General features: G+C 40.9%; 1 protein-coding gene across 5 annotated transcripts; it reads left to right on the top strand.

Annotated features, from left to right (window-relative positions):
* Positions 1–1,375: 1,375 nt before the first annotated feature.
* slc8b1 (solute carrier family 8 member B1) lies at positions 1,376–17,880 on the top strand. Of its 5 annotated transcripts, none has more exons than XM_060911570.1 (14): positions 1,376–1,912; positions 2,207–2,359; positions 2,540–2,592; positions 5,274–5,331; positions 5,763–5,868; positions 5,991–6,158; positions 6,266–6,382; positions 13,438–13,568; positions 13,853–13,994; positions 14,321–14,442; positions 15,462–15,615; positions 15,885–15,965; positions 16,125–16,189; positions 17,210–17,880. In XM_060911570.1, the coding sequence occupies exons 1-14, from the start codon at positions 1,748–1,750 to the stop codon at positions 17,309–17,311; spliced, it is 1,617 nt and encodes a 538-aa protein (XP_060767553.1). In that variant the 5' UTR covers positions 1,376–1,747; the 3' UTR covers positions 17,312–17,880. The 5 variants fall into 5 exon arrangements, with proteins under 5 accessions (XP_060767553.1, XP_060767551.1, XP_060767552.1 ...); XM_060911568.1 differs by having other exon boundaries at positions 1,379–1,912; positions 5,997–6,158; positions 17,123–17,880; XM_060911569.1 differs by having other exon boundaries at positions 1,379–1,912; positions 6,015–6,158; positions 17,123–17,880.
* Positions 17,881–20,261: the final 2,381 nt, after the last annotated feature.

Raw genomic sequence — 20,261 nt, forward strand, 5'->3', positions numbered from 1 at the left:
TAAAAGGCATCAAGTTAAATATTATTGTAGAAAGGGGCTTTATGAAGTTCAGTCCATTTACTTGCATTGGTTTACGGGGAAGATTTGCCACATCAAATATGGCGGACACTCTGACGTATCCCAGCAACGGGCCACCCAGCTCAATGCGGCGTCTATGTTTATATGTCTATGGGGGGAATCATATACTCGAGGTTTTACTTCAACATGGTCCCAGCGCAAATCCTGGCGAGCTGGCTGCAAGGATGTCTCAGTGGTTTTCTGCTCCCCCTGCTTACTTTTCCACCTTGGAGGTGGCTCCACGGACAACACTGCTTGGACAGTCACTGGAGTTTCGGACATGCATCGGAGAAAAAAAAAAAAAAACATGAGTCATCAAAGATTCACATGGGCAGCTGCCTGAAATTTTCGGATTTTGGGAGAATGAACATCGCTACACAACCGGATGAGGGCTACAGGCTAGCAGTTCACCGCCACAACGATGAGGTGAGCAAGAACAGGCACATATTAAACCGGCTCATCCAATGCGTGAAATTTTGTGGAGTGTTCGAGTTAGCTCTACGAGGCAAAGACGAAACTGAAGGCTCCAGTCACCGTGGTGTTTTTCTGGGTTTGGGTGACTATTGCTACCTAGGTCAAAACTTCAGTCCTGTGGACATTTATGGTCCCTGTAGACTTAACGGGGGAAAATTGCCCCCCCTGAAAAAAAATTCAGGAGCCGCCACTGCTTTGTGTGTGTGTGTGTGGGGGGGGGGGGGCTTTGCGAACTCCTGGCCCCGGGGCCCAGACCCCCCCATAATCCGGCCCTGGTGTAGATGCGTGACTGCAGTGCTGTTTTGAGGAGGTAAATATGCGTCACTTATCAAAGTTATCTGGTTAGCTTGTTGCCAACAAAAGACTACCGTGCATGTGTCCGTGGATTTTTGACACTTTGGAAATCGAATGTGCTGCAGTGGAAAATGACATTCTCCAACTTGCAAATTACGATTTACAAGGCACGTCGAGTGCAGCATGTAGTGATGGGAGTTCCGGCACTTTTCAGTGAGTCGGCTCATTTGGCTCAGTTCACCCATAAGAATCGGATCACAAACGGCTCATTGTTATTATTTTCTTAAAGCGGACAAAGATTGCGATAGTTTGGCAAACACTTCCCCTAACGTTACCAACACTTAACCTGCACATTTTAGTGTTTTCCCTGCTCATAGCATACCTGACTCAACTAATAAACAGGCATTACTAAATCGAAAGTAAGTGTATTTGAGCAGGGAAATAAAATGGGCAGGACACGGACCTGTGCTTACGTTTGACCATATGCGTGCGTACATATTCAAAATGCAGGAGGCGGATCCAACCTGTTACGCTGCCACATACACTTAGCTGATAGTAAAACACTCACTAATTAACAATGCATACGCTGCAGATATGTTTCCTTTTTGTACCAAATTACACTGCTGCAAGAATTAAAAAAAAAAAAAAAAGGCTCATATATGGGAGTCGGCTCTTTCGCGAACGACACATTACTGATTCCCACGCGAAAAGACACAATTTTGTAATCAATGTCCAAAACTGCATGCTACCCTTGGGTCTAGCTCGTGGTCGACACAGTCAACCTGTTAAAAACTTACTAAACAAAGTATGAACAGCTTCAGGTTGGAAAACGGATGTAGTGTATCCGAGTGCGCCGGTTGAGGAAGTGAATCCATAGCAATGCTGGCCCAGCTGCAGAGGTACGACGAGATCGCTTTTAGGAATGACAGCTGTGTGTTTGATCGCGGCGCTGGTAATTGCTGTGAAATCAGAATATGTCATCTCTGATAAATGGACTACTGTAGCAGTAAACAGCACTCCACTGGAAACGAACGATTGGCATCGAAGGGCAGTTACAGCGACTTCGTCTGCACTAAAAAACAATGAGGTATGTTGGGCATGTGACTGAACTATGGTAGAAACATGTCATGATAAAACAATTGTAATTAAAAATAACACGTTTTTTTCCGATTAAATGATGTTGGTTGTCTTGTCGCCTGACTTCATGGACGAAATTAAGATTTTATGTTATTAAAAAGAATGTCTGCACTGCGTGACACGCATTTAAAAGTGTTATATAAACTCGCAGATTATGTATTTTTGGGACTCAAACTTATGACCACAGGTTTGCTTGTTAATACGTTATAAAGTCTTGAATGTGTGTCTGTACTTGTGTTATTAGTGTGCCAAGGTGATGACACTACCTCCCGCCCAGCGCTGCGAGTTTGTTCTGAACACCACAGACTGTCATGTCGAGTGCGGCTTCATTAATTACTCCTGGGTCACTTTTTGCTTATTTCCTCCTAAACTTTTGCCCCTTGCTATTTTTATCTATGTAAGTACGTCCAAAGTTTGCTAAAAAGCATCGCACACACGAAGTGGAAGGGTGGACAGTTAGATAAACATAAACTAGAACGTCCTGTATAGTGTTGAATGGTTGCAAACCATAATGAGATCATTGCATAATATAACTATGCCCTAATGACTTCCCCTTTTGTTTGCTTCACCCTTACAGGTTCTGTGGCTGTTGATTTTGTTCCTGGTTCTTGGACTGATTGCATCAGAGTTGTTAGTTTTGTTCTCAACTTTTAAGCAAGGTTATGATGTGCATAGAAGGGTAATCATTGCTTTAAAGGAACAGTCCACCGTACTTCCATAATGAAATATGCTCTTATCTGAATTGAGACGAGCTGCTCCGTACCTCTCCGAGCTTTGCGCGACCTCCCAGTCAGTCAGACGCAGTCAGACGCGCTGTCACTCCTGTTAGCAATGTAGCTAGGCTCAGTATGGCCAATGGTATTTTTTGGGGCTGTAGTTAGATGCGACCAAACTCTTCCGTGTTTTTCCTGTTTACATAGGTTTATATGACCAGTGATATGAAACAAGTTCAGTTACACAAATTGAAACATAGCGATTTTCTATGCTACGGAAAGTCCGCACTATAATGACAGGCGTACTAACACCTTCTGCGCGCTTCGGCAGCGCATTGATACGGAGCTCAGATATCAGTGTGCTGCCGAAGCGCGCAGAAGGTGTTAGTACGCCTGTCATTATAGTGCAGACTTTCCGTAGCATAGAAAATCGCTACGTTTCAATTTGTGTAACTGAACTTGTTTCATATCACTGGTCATATAAACCTATGTAAACAGGAAAAACGCGGAAGAGTTTGGTCGCATCTAACTACAGCCCCAAAAAATACCATTGGCCATATTGAGCCTAGCTACATTGCTAACAGGAGTGACAGCGCGTCTGACTGCGTCTGACTGACTGGGAGGTCGCGCAAAGCTCGGAGAGGTACGGAGCAGCTCGTCTCAATTCAGATAAGAGCATATTTCATTATGGAAGTACGGTGGACTGTTCCTTTAAAGAGGGTTGTTGAACAAGGTGCGTTAACATATGTAACGCAAGGAGGGTGGACATTTCCATTTGTATTTCACCCTGATGCCCTCATTGCATTAAAAAAAATACTGGTTGGTGTCATCATGGTCTTGCAACTACGACATGGGGATCAAACTCATGACCAGTCATTATCTGCTAAACTATGATCCCAGATAGTATTCACAGTTTCTCAGGTCTGAGGAAAGTGCATATATTTTGCTTTGCAGCTGCTGCTTGATTACTTCTGACCTATTTTTTTTTTAAAAAGGCAAATAATCACATATTTCCTCCACTGTTTATAAACTTAAAATGAGCTGAGGTGGTGTACAATAACCACTGATCTGCCTTATCTGAACACAAATTATTGTCTTTTATGTTCAGTCATAGCCTCTATGTTGCTGGAGCTGTTTGCCGCCATGGCTGCCTTTTATCACCCACAGACAGTCAAAGCGGCAGCACGGTGGTGTAGTGGTTAGCACTGTCGCCTCACAGCAAGAAGGTCCGGGTTCGAGCCCCGTGGCCGGCGAGGGCCTTTCTGTGCGGAGTTTGCATGTTCTCCCCGTGTCCGCGTGGGTTTCCTCCGGGTGCTCCGGTTTCCCCCACAGTCCAAAGACATGCAGGTTAGGTTAACTGGTGACTCTAAATTGACCGTAGGTGTGAATGTGAGTGTGAATGGTTGTCTGTGTCTTATGTGTCAGCCCTGTGATGACCTGGTGACTTGTCCAGGGTGTACCCCGCCTTTCGCTGGGATAGGCTGGGATAGGCTCCAGCTTGCCTGCGACCCTGTAGAACAGGATAAAGCAGCTAGAGATAATGAGATGAGATGAGATGAGACAGTCAAAGCCCTCTTTGGTGTTCCAATAGCTCAAGTAGAAAGGGGAAATTGTGATTGGTGTATTCTGATTAACTGCATGTGCACTTAGGAAATTGTACTTAAAAGCAAAAAGTTCATGGGGTGGGGGAGGCATAAATTTGGTATGGGTGTGTGATGAGGAACACATTTTTAATCGAATAATATTATTGGTCATTTTTAAAGGGTGTTACATACATTTTTGCTTTCACTTACCAGGCCAGAAAATAAATGCTGTAAACTGTCCCAATATATCTGAATTCACCCTATCTTTTTTCAGATGTTTACTTTTTCTTCCATTATGGGCATAATAATGGATGTTATTTTAGTCTGACCTGACACATGAAGTCTATTTCAATGGTGAAAATGATACTTGACCCTTAACTTCACACAATAAAAAAATCTGTAAAGGAGACATTCTGCATTCAAATTAAGGTTGCAACTTGTAATTCCATACTTTGAACCAGTAAAAGCCAAAGAAAACACCCCTTCAACTTGAAATTCCAAACTGTCAACTTGGGGTAGTCTTCTCAAGTGCAAGTTCCCTCCCAATTTAGAGTGAAAATAAAATTACAAAGCTCTCTGCCTGTTGTAAAGATTAGTAAAAAAAAAAATCCACCTTTTTCTTTTTTTTTTACTAATCTTTACAAGGGGTGCCAATAATCGTGGAGGGCACTGTAGCTTGTTGTTTAAAAAACGAACATGGAGGTGTCCATATTTTATTTTCCACTTTGCAAGTCAGACATGCTGAGGTGGAAAATGACATCATTCCATCTTTTTGGACATGGTCCTAACTCTCCAGGACCAGGATTAGGAACCTGTGCCGACCACAAAGAAAAGGCTCATTCTGATCAACTACATGTGCCAAAATTTGGTATGGGTGTATGAAATATAATGAAAAGGAGTGAATTTTTAATTTAATAGCACTATTGGTTATTTTTAAAGGGTGTTTGAGTATGCATTTTATATATATATATATGTTATTCATTTATTTGTTTTTTTGTTTGTTTGTTTTTTGTAGTTTTTGTCCCAACCTCTCTGCTATCTCCTCAACTTTGAGGCTGACACATAATGTGGCTGTATCCTTGACCATTTTGGCACTCGACCATATCCTTGAGATGAGTTATTCATTTCTCTCTGCTTTTACATAGAGCTTTGTGCAAAAGTCATAAGAAAATAATCTAGATCATTTCTGGAGAGTGAGAAACTTAATTTGATTATTTTCTTCAGGCATGCAGGTTTTGCACATGCCTACTCTTACAGAGAGCTTTGTAGAGAGAAAACAGGAAATTACATTTCTGGAAAGCGAAAAGCATCATCATCACTTTCTGAAAAAGCTCTTGAGCCTATATTGTTTTTGAACCTGCTGTGTTTAACTTACTTGTATTAGTAGTTTTTATTCATAAATATTGGGCTGAAGTCAGTCAACACAGAGCCAATGTTTGGTAGTGACTTTATTTGTATTGTGAGAAGGTATTGTGTGCTTTTCCATAATGGCATTGGTGTGCAGGGAGTGACATTTTTAGCCCTTGGTAATGGGGCTCCGGATGTGTTCAGTGCCATGGCTGCTTTCTCACGTCCGCAGACAGCTGGTCTGGCCATCGGAGCTTTGTTTGGTGAGTCTCAGCTTGCTATTTTAAAAGGTACACATGTATTAAAAAGGACAGTTCTCTGCTGTAAGTAATGGTCATATTTAAACTACTGTTATATTTAAACTACTGTAACTACTGTTTCTAAGGGGCAGGCATCTTTGTGACCACAGTGGTTGCTGGGAGTGTTGCCCTAGTGAAGCCTTTCAATGTGGCATCTCGCCCTTTCTTGCGTGATGTCATCTTCTACATGGCTGCTGTCTTCTGGACTTTCAACATTCTCTATAAGAGAGAGATTTTACTGGAAGAAGCCCTAGGTCTGCTTCTCTGTTTCTTTGTTTGTTTTCACATTTCTTCAAATGGTTACGTTTACTTACTACATGGACTCGTGGTCTGATGTGGATCCCTCTGTTCCATCCTGCAGGATATTTGGGACTGTATTTGCTGTATGTTATAACTGTGGTGGTGAGTGCATATATTTATAACTGCCAGTCACGCTCCCTCCGTGAGCCGCTACCGAACACTGCAGAGTTTAGCCAAGGTGAGGAGAGCCCTTTTTCCACTTCATAAATGAATATTTTCTAATTGGCCCATAGTGGACACCTGACTGTCACACTTGCAGTACCAATCAAAAGTTTGGACACACCTTCTAATTCAATTGTTTTTTCTATATTTTTATTTATTAAAAGACCCTAAGTATCTTAAATTACTGAACTGTCATTTCTTTTTATGAAGCTGAGCAGTTCTTGACATAATATGGATTACTACACTTGTGAAATAGAGCTATTTATTGTATTTTTATTATTTACTATTTACTGGTTGATCGCAAATGCATTAAGAAAGCAAGAAATTCCATTAATTAACTTCTGAAAAGGCACACCTGTTAATTGAGAAGCCTTCCAGGTGACAACCTCATGAAGCTGGTTAAGATAATACCAGTAGTGTGCAAAGCGTCATCAAGGTAAATGGTGGCTACATTGAAGAATCTAAAATATGAAACATTTTGTTTTTTAATATTTTTTGTTTTCCACATTATTCAATATATGTTCCATATGTTATCTGATCATTTTGATGTCTTCAGTATTCCACAATGTAGAAAATAGTCAAAATACAGAAAAAAATGTCCAAAGTTTTGACTGGTACTGTGTTTCTCCTGACCACATATTGTACATCTCTATATGGCCACAATTTACCCATCTTATAGTGGCTTCCAGCATAATAATATACAATGTCACAGAGCACTGGTTTGTCTCAAACTGGTTCCATGATCATGAAAATGAGTTCAGTGTATTTCAGTGGCATCCCATCAGAACTGAATCCAATATAGTGCGTATATGGTGTTTCTAATTAAACTGGTCATTATTTTGAAATAAGCAGGGAGGATTACTGCTGGTGGGTTCTTGCCCCAAAGTTGGAAGCATACAGTTGTCTAGAATATCTTTGCACAGTGCAGCATTCCCTTCACTGGAACTAAAAAGCCCCAAAAATGTTCCAGCATGGCTCCTGTACACAAAGCAGCATCCATAAAGACCTGGTTTGCCAAGGTTGATGTGCCCTGACCTGGACCCGTTTCCCTGCTTCACTGAAAACCTCTGGGATGAATTGGAACACCAACCATCTTGTCACCCATCAGTATCCAATCTCTCTTGTGACTGAATGAGCATAAGTCCTCACAATCACATTCCAAAATTTAGTGAAAAGGCTTCCCAAAAGAATCTAAGGCTACGTTCACACTGCAGGCTGAAGTGACTCAAATCCGATCTTTTCGCCCATATGTGACCTGTATCCGATCTTTTATTGACAATATGAACGACACAGATCCGATTTTTTCAAATCCGACCCAGGCCGTTTGGATATGTGGTCCTAATTCCGATCCCTATCCGCTCTTTTCATATGCGACTTCAGTCTGAACCGCCAGGTCGCATTCATCCGACTTACACGTCATCAACAAGCCACAAACGTAACTATTCTGCGCTGAAGTAGGCGGCGGGTCTCTCAAAAAAAGTTACAACAACATGGCGCATAATCACGGGCGCAGATAGAGGGGGGGACTCGTCCCACCCAGATTTAAATTCACCTCGTTCGGTCCCCCCCACTTATAGGGAGGAAAAAACGTCTATGCTGTCTTTGTATAAGGCAAACCTCACGGAAAAATCAAAAGACTAATTACAATTAGGTTTATTGAGGTGCACAGCAGTGTATACATATTTGCAACAACTCACATGAAACAAAGACTGATATTCGGTTGGTTGAGCTGCGCAGACTGCACAGGTTGCAAGCTCGAGCTTGGTTGCTATGGTTACTAACAACAAGTTTGACAGGCATATCGGGGTTGGGGTTGGTTTGCTGGCAGCTTTGTCCCCCCCCAGTTTTTTGTCCCTCCCAGTTCAAAAAACGTATCTGTGCCCCTGCGCATGACATCAATGCGAGGGACGCTTCGGGCTGTGAAGGTTCTGAATCTTCTCAATGGAAGGACGCAGAGGTTAGGGAGCTGATTTCCATTTGGGGGAATGCAGCTATTCAAGCTAGATTGGATGGGTCATACCGCAACCGGGCGGTTTTACTTCCGTAAACACTGGCCATGCTCACTGCGTGTGACGTCGTCGTATCCTGCAATGCGCATGCGGAACACTTTTAGGTCGCTTTTCGTTCATACTGAGGATCACATACAAGTCGCATATATTTGTTAATGTGAACGACCTCACAAAAAAAATCGGATTTCACAAAAAAATCGGAATTGAGCATTAAGCCTTGCAGTGTGAACGTAGCGTAAAAGTCTAAAGTGCTTCCCACACTATGGTCTTCCCAGGCAGTCTCCCATCCTAGTACTAACCAGGCCCTTAAGTTGCATTGGGCGGTGCTGATCTCCGTTTCCGTAGCCCGTGGCCTCTCACCTATACAGCTAGGGTTACAGTGGGGGGCTAGTCCTTTAGTAACCATGGGAGTTTGACTCCCCACTCGCACCTGTATTGTGCCTTGCCAGACAGCAGTAGGTACCATTTTTATGATGGTCTTTGGTATGACCTCGCAGTCTCCCGATCAAGAGGCAGACACGCTAACCACTAGGACAGCTTGCAGTTTTCCCAAAAGAGTAGAGGTTATTAATTAGGGCCCGAGCACCAAGGTGCAGGCCTATGGGCTGCACCATAAGTGCAAAGCCCTATTGTTTTCAGCATGTTTTTTAATTGGGGCCCGAGCACCGAGGTATAGGCCTATGGCCTGCACCATAGGTGCAAAGCCCTATTGTTTTTGGCATGTTTCTTCTTCTTCTTCTTCTTCTTCTTCTTATTATTATTATTATGGCCCAAGCACTGCCCTATTGTTTTCATCCTGTTTTATTAATATTATAATTTTTCTTTTTATTATTATTTTTCCTTGATGCAAAACCTCATTTTTTAGGCACTTGCAATGCTCGAAAACTCATGAACTTTGGCACCATGATCAAATGTGCATAAAATCACAAAGTTACACTGAGCAAGGGACTGGGCGTGGTCCTGGAGCTCTGTAGTGTCCCCGAGAATAAGCTATGGTTGAGATGAAGTTGCTCAGATTGGCACAGAATTTGGTGTGATCGATACTCTTGTGATACAGGACAAAGATCACTTGTTTGAATTTGACTCCGCCCAACAGGAAGTCAGCCATTTTGGATGGAATGTGGGATTTTGAAATTTTCCCATGCTGTTTTGAGGGGCCTAACGAAGGGTAAAAACTCATGGAATTTTGCGCATATATTTGTCCTATGATACAATTTGAGGTGATATGGTACATTAGGTGGGCTTCATTAACTCCATAGCGCCAGCTAGTTAAAAAAATACAGATTTGACACCTTGTGCATATTCAAAAACTCATGAAATTTGGTAGACAAATCAGTTATGCACACCACTTCTCAGCCATAAGGGTGTGACCCCAGATGTTCCCAGGGGACTCCATAGCGCCCACATATGGCATTGAGACTCCTGTCCGGTATATAGTTTCACCTATCCGTGTAAAATTTGGTAGGTGTTTGGAGTGCCCTAAGACGAACAAAATTCCCTATAGACCCCTTCGCAGTAAACGTCATTCATACGAAAGCGGAAATTGCGCGCGCAGCCTGGACCCAAAAAAGACTCAGAAATGCCTAGTTGTTGTGTTGTCGGGTGTCAGAATCGTAGCAGTGATGGGGTTAAAATGTTCAGAATTCCAGCAGGATCTCACCCATTCCAAAAAAATCGCCGACGTCTATGACTACAAGCCATCAAACGTGTAGACTGGGATGAAAGCACTATCAAAAATGTGCGGGTTTGCAGCGCCCACTTCATCACAGGTAAGATCAGGCTATTTATTAAATCTTTCTTTTTTATTCTTTCTAGTCTTCGTTTATTTGTGTAGCAAAATACTTTGGTAACGTTTGTCTGATTTAGCTGGGTCATAGTTACACAATGTAATGAATATTGTTAGCATGTTAACTTAGCTTTGCATGCAATTTTGTTTGTAGGAGAGGTCTCGCTTGACTCAAGCAGTCCAGATTTTGTGCCATCATTATTTGTGTATGCCGAAAATCACAATTTTAAAGCAAGGACGGAAAGGCAAAATTGTGTGCCCTCACTCTAAATGCCAACTTACGTTGACTGCTCTAACCTAGCTCCCGCCCCGTTCAGTTTCATTTCTGCTCTCTGCCTCTCGCTTTTTACGCAGCTCTGATTTCTCTTAGCTGCACTCTTTACACTATCATTCCTTTCATGCCATTACCTCCTGCAAATTGCTGTTTAGTGTTGGTATTTTCTGTTGTAGCTAAAGCCACATTGCTATCACATCACTGGCATAATTTGATTAAAACAAAATGAATATGAATGGCCCATTGTTAATCAAGTTGTACATGCCCGCACATAACATAATCATATGCGTCTAAAGACTTGTAGGCACAAAGTTTTTCGTGGGTGTACACTGAAGTCTTGTCAATAAGGGGATATATCTGGCCATTGTATACCAGGGAACTTACTAACATCGTCCGTCCACTCTTTAATTAAACGCGGATCTGGTAGGCGATGTCCACTTGTTAGAGTTAACTTATTTATGTAGCATTCTCAATCTTGTAAGGACAATTGTTTGGCATAATCTGACAGCTCATAATGCCGGTCTATGGGCAGCGCCATTGTTTCTGGGTCCAGGCTGCGCGCGCATCCTGGCAACGGTTGGTTTGTTTACAAACATGCGAAGGGGTCTATACATTGTATCAGCCATACTCAACAGGAAGTGAAATATTTTTGGTTTTTTGCATTTTGACATGTGTTATGTTTTAACAAACTCCTCCTAGGTGGTTTGTTGGATTCATGCCATATTTGATATATGTCATGTCAAGCTGTTGCTGGTGTTAAATTGTGAAGGGATTTGCGATACCTCACAAGTTGTTGAAATGGTGAACCAATAAATTTATATGTTATGCCATGCAAACAGGAAGTGAGTCATAAATTCACCATGCATTGCCTGATATGGCTCAAACTTCAGAATTTATAGGATATCATGGTTCTGAAGATACGGTACCTTCATGCCCAAAGACACCCTCTGGTATAGCGTCACCATTTGGACATGGAGAGAACAAGCTATGGTTTAGATGATGTTGCTCTGATTAGCACAAGATTTGGTCTGATTGATACCCTTGTGATAGAGGACAAATTTCACTTCATTGTATTTGACTCCACCCAACAGGAAGTCAGCCATGCTAGATGGATTGTGGGATTTTGAAATTTTCCCATGCTGTTTTGAGGGGCTTACGATGGCTAAAAACTCATGGAATTTTGCACATATATTTGGCCTATGATACAATTTGAGTGAATATAGTAAATTAGTCTAGGTGGGCTTCATTAACTCCATAGTGCCACCTATTTCAAAAATACAGATTTGACACCTTGGACATATCTGAAAACTCACGAAATTTGGTACACGCATCAGTCATCCGCACCACTGCTCAGCACTAGGGACTTTACCTGAGGTGTGTTTGGAGGACTCCATAGTGCCCCCATATGCCATGGAGACTCCTGCCCCATATATAGTTTCACCTATCTGTGTCAAATTTGGTAGGTGTGTGGAGTGCCCTGAGATAAACAAAATTGTGTATACATTGCATCAGCCATACTCAAAAGGAAGTGAGATCTTTTTGGTTTTGTGCGTTTGACTCGTGTTACATTTTAACAAACTCCTCCTAGGCGGTTTGGTGGATCCATGCCATATTTTGTATATGTCATGTCAAGATGTTGCTGATGTTAAATTGCGAAGGGATTTCCTATATGTTGCAAGATATTAAAATGGCAAACCAATACATTTTTATGTTACACCACGCAAACAGGAAGTGAGTCGTAAATTCACCATGTATTGCCTGATATGGCTCAAACTTCACAGGTTATAGGATATCATGGTTCAGAAGATATCCACATGCCCAAAGGCACCCTCTGGTATCGCGCCACCATTTGGACATGGACAGTAATGACTCCATTGCCAAAACATGTGTTTCATTTTGATGTACCCTTCCTAGGTGGTTTGTTGGATTCATGCCATATTTGGTACGTCATGTCAAGGTGTTGCTGATTTTAAATTGCAAAGGTATTGGGCCATATTGTTTTCGGCATGTTTTTTTTTTTTTCTGTAATTACAGATTTGACACCTTGGAAATATTCAAAAACTCAAGAAATTTCGTGCACTCATGAAAATAGGGCAAAAGTTTATTATTCTTAGGTTACTTGCCTTGGGTGAGGCTAGAAAACACCATAGCACCCCCTAAAAGATTAGATTCAGATGTATAGCTTTGGATGCCACATTGAGACTCCTGCCTGGTACGATGGTTCTTATAATATCCACATGCCCAATTTTACCCTCTGGTATAGCGCCACCATTTGGACCTGGACAGTAATGATTCCATTGCCTAAAATCTTTTACTCATGAAATTTGGTACTCGCATCAGTCCTGGCCACCGCTATTCAGGGATAAAGGCTTGACCCTGGGTGTGTCCACTGGACTCCATAGTGCCCCCACATGTCATTGAGACTTCTGCCCAGTGTATAGTTTCACTTATCCATGTCAAAATTGGTAGGTGTGTGGGGTGCCCCCAGCTGAACAAAACTGAAATGTACATTGTTTTAGCCAATTGACTTGTGACAGGATTTGTGATATCTTGCATGATGTTGAAATGTATGTTTCGCCAGGCAAACTGGAAATGTGTCATAGATTCACCATGCATTGCCTGATTTGGCTAAAACTTCACACATTATAAGCCATAATGGTTCTGGTGGCATCCACATGCCCAAAGTGACCCTCTGGTATCGTGCCACCATTGGGACCTGGACAGTAATGACTCAGTTGCCTAAAAACTCATCACTGGTGGCACACGCATCAGATACCCAGGCTTTTGTCTAACATCTCAGATGCGTGTGCATTGTATGATGAAAACGTGTGATGGCTCGTGGAACTGGAGAGGTGTGAGGGACCCTCATCACTGCTTGCGGCTATACTTTGGAATTAGGATTGTACAGCATGTTATCACAATTTTGTGTGTAATGTAAATTTTGGATGATGGTAGTGTGTGTGTGTGTGTGTCCATGCATGTCTTTTTTTTGTTTGTTTCAGAGGAGGAGTTTGAGCCTTTGATCTCCTCCAATGAGTCAACCAGTAGGGTTTTCCTGAGATCTATTAACCCTTTAGATTCAAGGAGCTGGAGGAGGATGCACTGGGGCTGGAAAGTGCTGAAGATCATTCAGGTTAAAAACATTCACTTGACATAAGCTGTTTAGGTGTTGATTTGAAATGTTGAAATGTCTTGCGGAGTTCGCTTTGGTGGTTTCTGTTGTCTAAAGTTCCTGTGGAATCTTAACAAGATGATTGACTGTGCCTTGGCTATTTTCTAATTTACTATCAGTTTTTTAAAATGATTGTGTAAATTCACATTTGCTGTTGTAGGGGACAGTTACCTATGCTGTCTTCATGGTTGGTATTATTGTAAATTCACAATCGAAGTGTAAAAACTTTGTCTTAATCTTTGTAGCTGCCATTTGAAGTGATGTTGCTGCTGACGGTTCCAGTTGTGGATACTGATAAGAAGGAACATAATTGGAAACGTCCTCTTAACTGCCTGCACCTTATCACTGGGCCACTGGTGTGTGTGCTTACCTTCAACTCAGGGACATGTAAGTATATCAATATGGAACCAAATGCAATTAACATCTAGTCCTGTGTTTTTTACTTGCCAGCTTTGAGTGTGATGGGCCTATCCTGTATTTTATTATTAGGGATCAACTTACACATTTTTCTTTCGTGTAAAGCCTATCACTGTGTGTTTCATTTTTGGTCATGCAGTATTGATTGTTTGGAACTGTCACACTCAGCCATCCAGTGAGAGATTAAACTTTGCTCTTTTGAAGACAGTGTATGTAAATGAATGTAAATTGTAAGTGTTCTTTGAATATTTTGAATAGTGATGAATAATTACTACTTCTGTCTATGTATGCTGCAGATGGTCTGTACCTCATTGATGGAGAGTTTCCTGTGTGGATGCTCATAGCCCTTGTTGGAGCCTTCCTCTCAGGCATAGTCTACTGTTCTACCATTAATGAGCATCGTCCTCTTTACCACTTTGTGAGAATTAATTCTACAATTCTTCATCAGTCCAACATGTACAAACAAAATACAGTTGAACTTTCTGTAATATTAAAATCTACCTTCGTGTTATATTACTAGATAATACTTTGAATCAATTCAGTAAGGCTAAGAAAAGTAATTTTATCTAATTCACAAACTTCCAAAGATTAAAAATATAGTCCATAGGGATTTTTCTGATATCATTAAATGTGTTTGTTTGTTTGTTTGTTTGTTTGTTTGTTTATTGAGGGTGACCAAAACACTATGTTCATGGGAATGTTGACAATGCTGTAATAGTGATTCACTATCAGCACTGTGTCAGGAGTTTTGCATATGCTACCTAAGTCAAACTGTCACTCCCCAACTTGAGGCACAAAAGAAGTCTGATTAAATTGCATGATAGAGAGAGAGGGAGTGAGCGAATAAATGGGCGTGAAAGAGACTGATAGAATCTGATACATTTATACAATATAAGAGGAAAAATTATTCAGGACTTATAGTTTTAGCTTTTTTACTGTTGAAAATGTATGTATTTATTTATTTGCTCTTTTTTGGTGGAAACCTGGTGAATGAGGGATAGTTAACTGATTTATCCTGATGTTGGAATTTGTATCATTACCTGGTTTAGCTAGCACTAATACTATTTTTCGCATCCCTGATGCAACTGATTCTCTATACTGTATATTATTTTAGATACACTGGCTAGATAGATGTGGTTATGAGGTTTAGGATGGGGCCCTAAACTGTCTGTGTTCTCCTTTAAATAGATGAATCTCACAACTGTGTCACAGTTTTGAGATTCATCTGTGCAAAGGAGAAAACTGCAGCATAATCCACTTTTTGAAAATATGCTTTTGTAATTTGGCTGCAGTAACATTTTTCTGTCATAGAAAAGGAAGGTCTAAAATCTTGCAACTTCTAAATTTAAAAATTACACTTTTGTTAAGTATGCATGATATGAACTCATTAAGTTTATGTACAGTGTTACCAGTTAGTGTGTCATGGTGTATGTGCAGCTCTTCTCTTTACTGGGATTCATAGTCAGTGCTTTGTGGATCAACACAGTGGCTTCAGAAGTTGTGGGAGTGTTGCACCTGCTGGGCATCGTCCTTCATTTGAGTAATACTGTCCTGGGACTCACACTTCTTGCATGGGGAAACAGCATTGGAGGTACACAAACACTGGTAACCTCACAACTGTAAGAATCCCTCAACCATATAGAGCTCTACTGCAGTTTGCCTTTGGAAAGAAAAGGTCCTGGTATTTTTCCCCTTCAATTCAGTTGAGTTCAACCTTATTTTAACAATACACATCATGAATTAGCTTTAATAAAAAATTAGCAGAAATCCAGGTCTAGGTCCTAAATGAGAAAGTCAGAGGCAACAGTGTCATGTTAAATCCCTTGTCTATGGTGTTAATTTACTTGTTTCTTTCAACAGATTGCTTTGCTGACATCACGATAGCACGGCAGGGCTACCCCCGAATGGCCATTTCTGCCTGCTTTGGAGGCATAATTTTCAGTATCCTTTTAATAAAGAGAACATTTTAGCCATCACTAGCATTTTTTCATTGGGGACTTGCAAATCTGCATTCATGGACCTGTCTACACATACACAAACAGAACACAAATGTTTGTTTATTAATTTTTTGAAGTAGACCTGAGCATCTGTCTACCTCAGACATGCTGTTCGGAGTTGGTCTTGGCTGCCTGTTGCAGATGTTCAAACATCGTAATTTCATTATGGTACGTCTGATCCACCATATTTCCCAGTTTTCATGAAGTTTACAGACAAATGTTTTCATGTGATTGTGTGTCTTAAATCTTTTCATCCTCCTAAACTGTTCTTTACTTAATAATATATTTTTATTTCATAACAGTAAAATAAATTTCATATGGACAATTATCATACTTATTTGGACTTTAATCTGTTAAGAGTACACTAGGCCAGAATAGATGTAATGTTATGAAACTTAACACCAGCTGTTTGTATCTGTGGTCCTGTACAGAAAAATAACATCCTAAAGATAAACTCATCACCCATCCATCCATTATCTGTAGCCGCATATCCTGTTCTACAGGGTCGCAGGCAAGCTGGAGCCTATCCCAGCTGACTATGGGCAAGAGGCAGGGTACACCCTGGACAAGTCGCCAGGTTATCGCAGGGCTGACACAGAGACAAACAGCCATTCACACTCACATTCACACCTACAGTCAATTTAGAGCCACCAATTAACCTAACCTGCATGTCTTTTGACTGTGGGGGAAACCGGAGCACCCGGAGGAAACCCACGCAGACACGGGGAGAACATGCACACTCCACACAGAAAGGCCCTCGCCGGCCGCTGGGCTCAAACCCAGGACCTTCTTGCTGTGAGGCGACAGTGCTAACCACTACACCACCATGCCGCCCCCAGCTTGTTCCATTTGCATGCTAATAATACATTTACATGGTTTTGGAAAATCTGAAATACTAGTTATTAATTAAGTTGACTTTCTTAACAGGATACATAATGTCATGTAAAAATATGCTGGCGTTAATACTTAATTTGTATAATTATCTGAGTATTTTATTGTATATAATCATCTATGAAATTAAAGTTGTAGAAAATAACTGAATTAAAACAGAAAACCTAAATGACTGCAGGTATGCTTCACATGTTCCTTGTCTGTGCACAGCTGGAGTCAGAGGGTTTGCTGTGTTGGGTGCTGGCAGCAGCATTGGGTCTCTCTCTGGTCTTCTCATTTGTGCTTGTTCCTCTGCAGTGCTTTCACCTGAGCCGAGCCTATGGAATCTTCTTACTGCTCTTCTATGTTGCCTTTCTCATCATTGCACTCCTTACAGAGTTTGGAAAGATCCAAATGTAAACCTAGCACTTAAACTGGTTGTTGTAAATTGTTTGGTTTAAACAAGAAGGTAGAATAAGCCAAGAGATTCAATTCATGTTTTTATTTAAAATAGTTTAAAATGAAATATTAAAACATACTATTTACAATAATTTACAGTATGCTGCCAGAGCTAATCTGATTTTAATTTAGTTAATTACTATGGACTGTGGTGACAGGAAGTGCTTTATTTTGAAGAAGTGAAGGTGTTCAGTGAACCGTTCAGTGTTTGTGCTAGCTTGAGTATGAAGCCCAAGATGAAAAGGTCCACCTGCCTTTTTGTTTTCTTTGTAAGCCGCAGCATAATAGCCAATAAAGTGTTCAGTTTGAATGCCATCTGTCTTCGCAATTTTCCAATGCTTCCACTATAAAATACTGGCTGCATGTATGCAGGAAGGTTGTTACTAAACTGCAGACTTTTTCAATGGTGTAAAAGCAGTAATTTATTTTTTTAAAAGTCAAAATCCCATGTTTTTTTGAAGCAGTGTGGCTGTTGAGTCTGGATGATTGAGTTTTATTTTAATAAACACAATCCTTGTTTGGAAAAAGAATGCGGTGGTTTTTTTTTCCATTATTAGATGACCATACTGACTTGCATGCCTTTTGCTTGTTTACTTGCATTCATTTATAATCTCTAAAACTGTAGCAGATGGGCAGTTACCACTGCCGATAGTTTTTGACATGTTTTTATGCACTGAGGAAAACTGAAAACTCATTTAAATAAATGAATTAATTTGATAACATTTAATTTGCTTATTTAATAAATGTAATACATTTGTATAAATGATAAATGTCACCAATTGATTCTGAAAAGACAATTTTCAAGTGCACATTCATTGAAGCAGTTATGGCTTGAAGTCTTGGTGTCTGTCATCGAGGTAACTAGAGGTTCAAGCAGAATTTGGCAGGTGGTTTAACACTAATAGTGACTAAGGAGGAGGTTACAGTTACAAATTGTACCACATAGAGAAAAAAAAACATAACTGTATGCATATTGCACTGATTACAAGCAGAGACTCTGGCAACTAACTATGACAGCATAACACAGGCATGAGGGAGCCCCGGGACATAAAGCAGCCAGCCACTACACCATCAACAAACTCGAGTGAGCAAGTGAGTGGGGACTGACAGCATCCATACATCCCAGTCTGAGGACCCTCCAGATCTTCACCTTTACCTCATAAACACCATTAACAAAAGGCTTGACTAAACAGATATGTTTTTAGCCTAGACTTAAACGCTGAGACTCTGTCTGATTCCCGAACACTACTTGGAAGGCTGTTCCATAACTGTGGGGCTTTGTAAGAAAAGGCTCTGCCCCCTGATGTAGCCTTCACTATACGAGGTACCAGCAGATAGCCTGCACCTTTTGATCTAAGTAGACATGGTGGGTCATAGAGGAATAGAAGTTCACTCAGGTACTGTGGTGCGAGACCATTTAGTGCTTTAAAGGTCAATAGTAGTACTTTATAATTGATAAAAAATTTGATTGGGAGCCAGTGCAGTGTGGATAAGACAGGGGTGATGTGGTCATATTTTCTAGTTCTAGTAAGGACTCTTGCTGCTGCATTTTGAACTAACTGGAGCTTGTTTATGCACTTATTGGAACATCCAGACAGTAAGGCATTACAATAATCCAACCTGGAGGTAACAAAAGCATGAACTAGTTTTTCCACGTCATGGAGTGACATTAAATTTCTTATCTTCACAATATTTGTGAGATGAAAGAAAGCTATCTGGGTAATGTTATCAATGTGAGTTTCGCATGAAAACTGGGGTCAATAATCAATCCGAGGTCTTTTACTACTGCACGTGAAGAAACAGAAAGGCCATCCAGAGTTACTGTGTAATCAGAAAACTTACTTCTAGTTGCATGTGGTCCTAGTACAGGTACTTCAGTCTTGTCAGAGTTAAGCAGAAGGAAGTTAATAAGCATCCAGTGTCTAATGTCCTTTACACATTCCTCAATTCTATTAAGCTGGTGTCTCTCATCAGGTTTTGCAGAAACATACAACTGTGTGTCATCAGCATAACAGTGGAAACTAATACAATGTTTACGAATAATATCACCCAGAGGTAACATATATCAAGAAAAAAGCAGTGGACCCAAGACAGAACCTTGTGCAACACCAAACTTTACCTCAGTATGTCTAAAAATATCACCATTTATATCAACATACTGATAGCGATCAGTTAAATAAGACCTGAGCCAGGAGAGGGCCGTTCCCTTAACTCCCACAACATTTTCTAGTCTATCCAGAAGAATGGAATGATCAATGAAATCAAATGCTGCACTAAGGTCAAGCAACACAAGCAGCGAGACACAGCCCTGATCAGACGCCAACAGTAGGTCATTTACTACTTTAACCAAAGCTGTCTCTGTGCTATGATGAGGTCTAAATCCTGACTGATATATTTCATGGATGTTATTCATTTCATGGATGTAAATATGAGCATAACTGCTGTGCCACAGCTTTTTCAAGGATCTTGGAGATAAAGGGGAGGTTTGATATTGGTCGATTGGCTCTCTGTGCTCTCACGGAAGGCGGTCGCATTTCTCCTCTCCTCTCCCTTATTTTCCCTGCTTTTGCTTCTCTGTCTCGTCTGTCTATTGTCTATACTTTTGAGAGACTCTCTCCGCACTGTTCTCCAAACTAAAAATCATGGAATTGATAAACTGGTCTCTTCATGCAATTGACACAATTTTCTTGACGAGAAGCCTGGGTTCGGGGGAACCGGCCTGTCCTGCCAGAACATTCACAGCTGGCTACATGAGTGGGAGAGGTGGCGGGTTGTGTGCCTGGCGGTTCTTTCTGTGGAGGACATTGAAGACATCTACGCCCAGATAGCAAAAATCAGTTGAATCAACATTGAAATAGCGTTTGGCAGAAAACATTGAAATAATGTTGAAATGATATTGAAAGTGTCCCCT

Source organism: Neoarius graeffei, chromosome 27, assembly GCF_027579695.1.
Source record: "Neoarius graeffei isolate fNeoGra1 chromosome 27, fNeoGra1.pri, whole genome shotgun sequence".
Classification (NCBI taxonomy): Eukaryota; Metazoa; Chordata; class Actinopteri; order Siluriformes; family Ariidae; genus Neoarius; species Neoarius graeffei.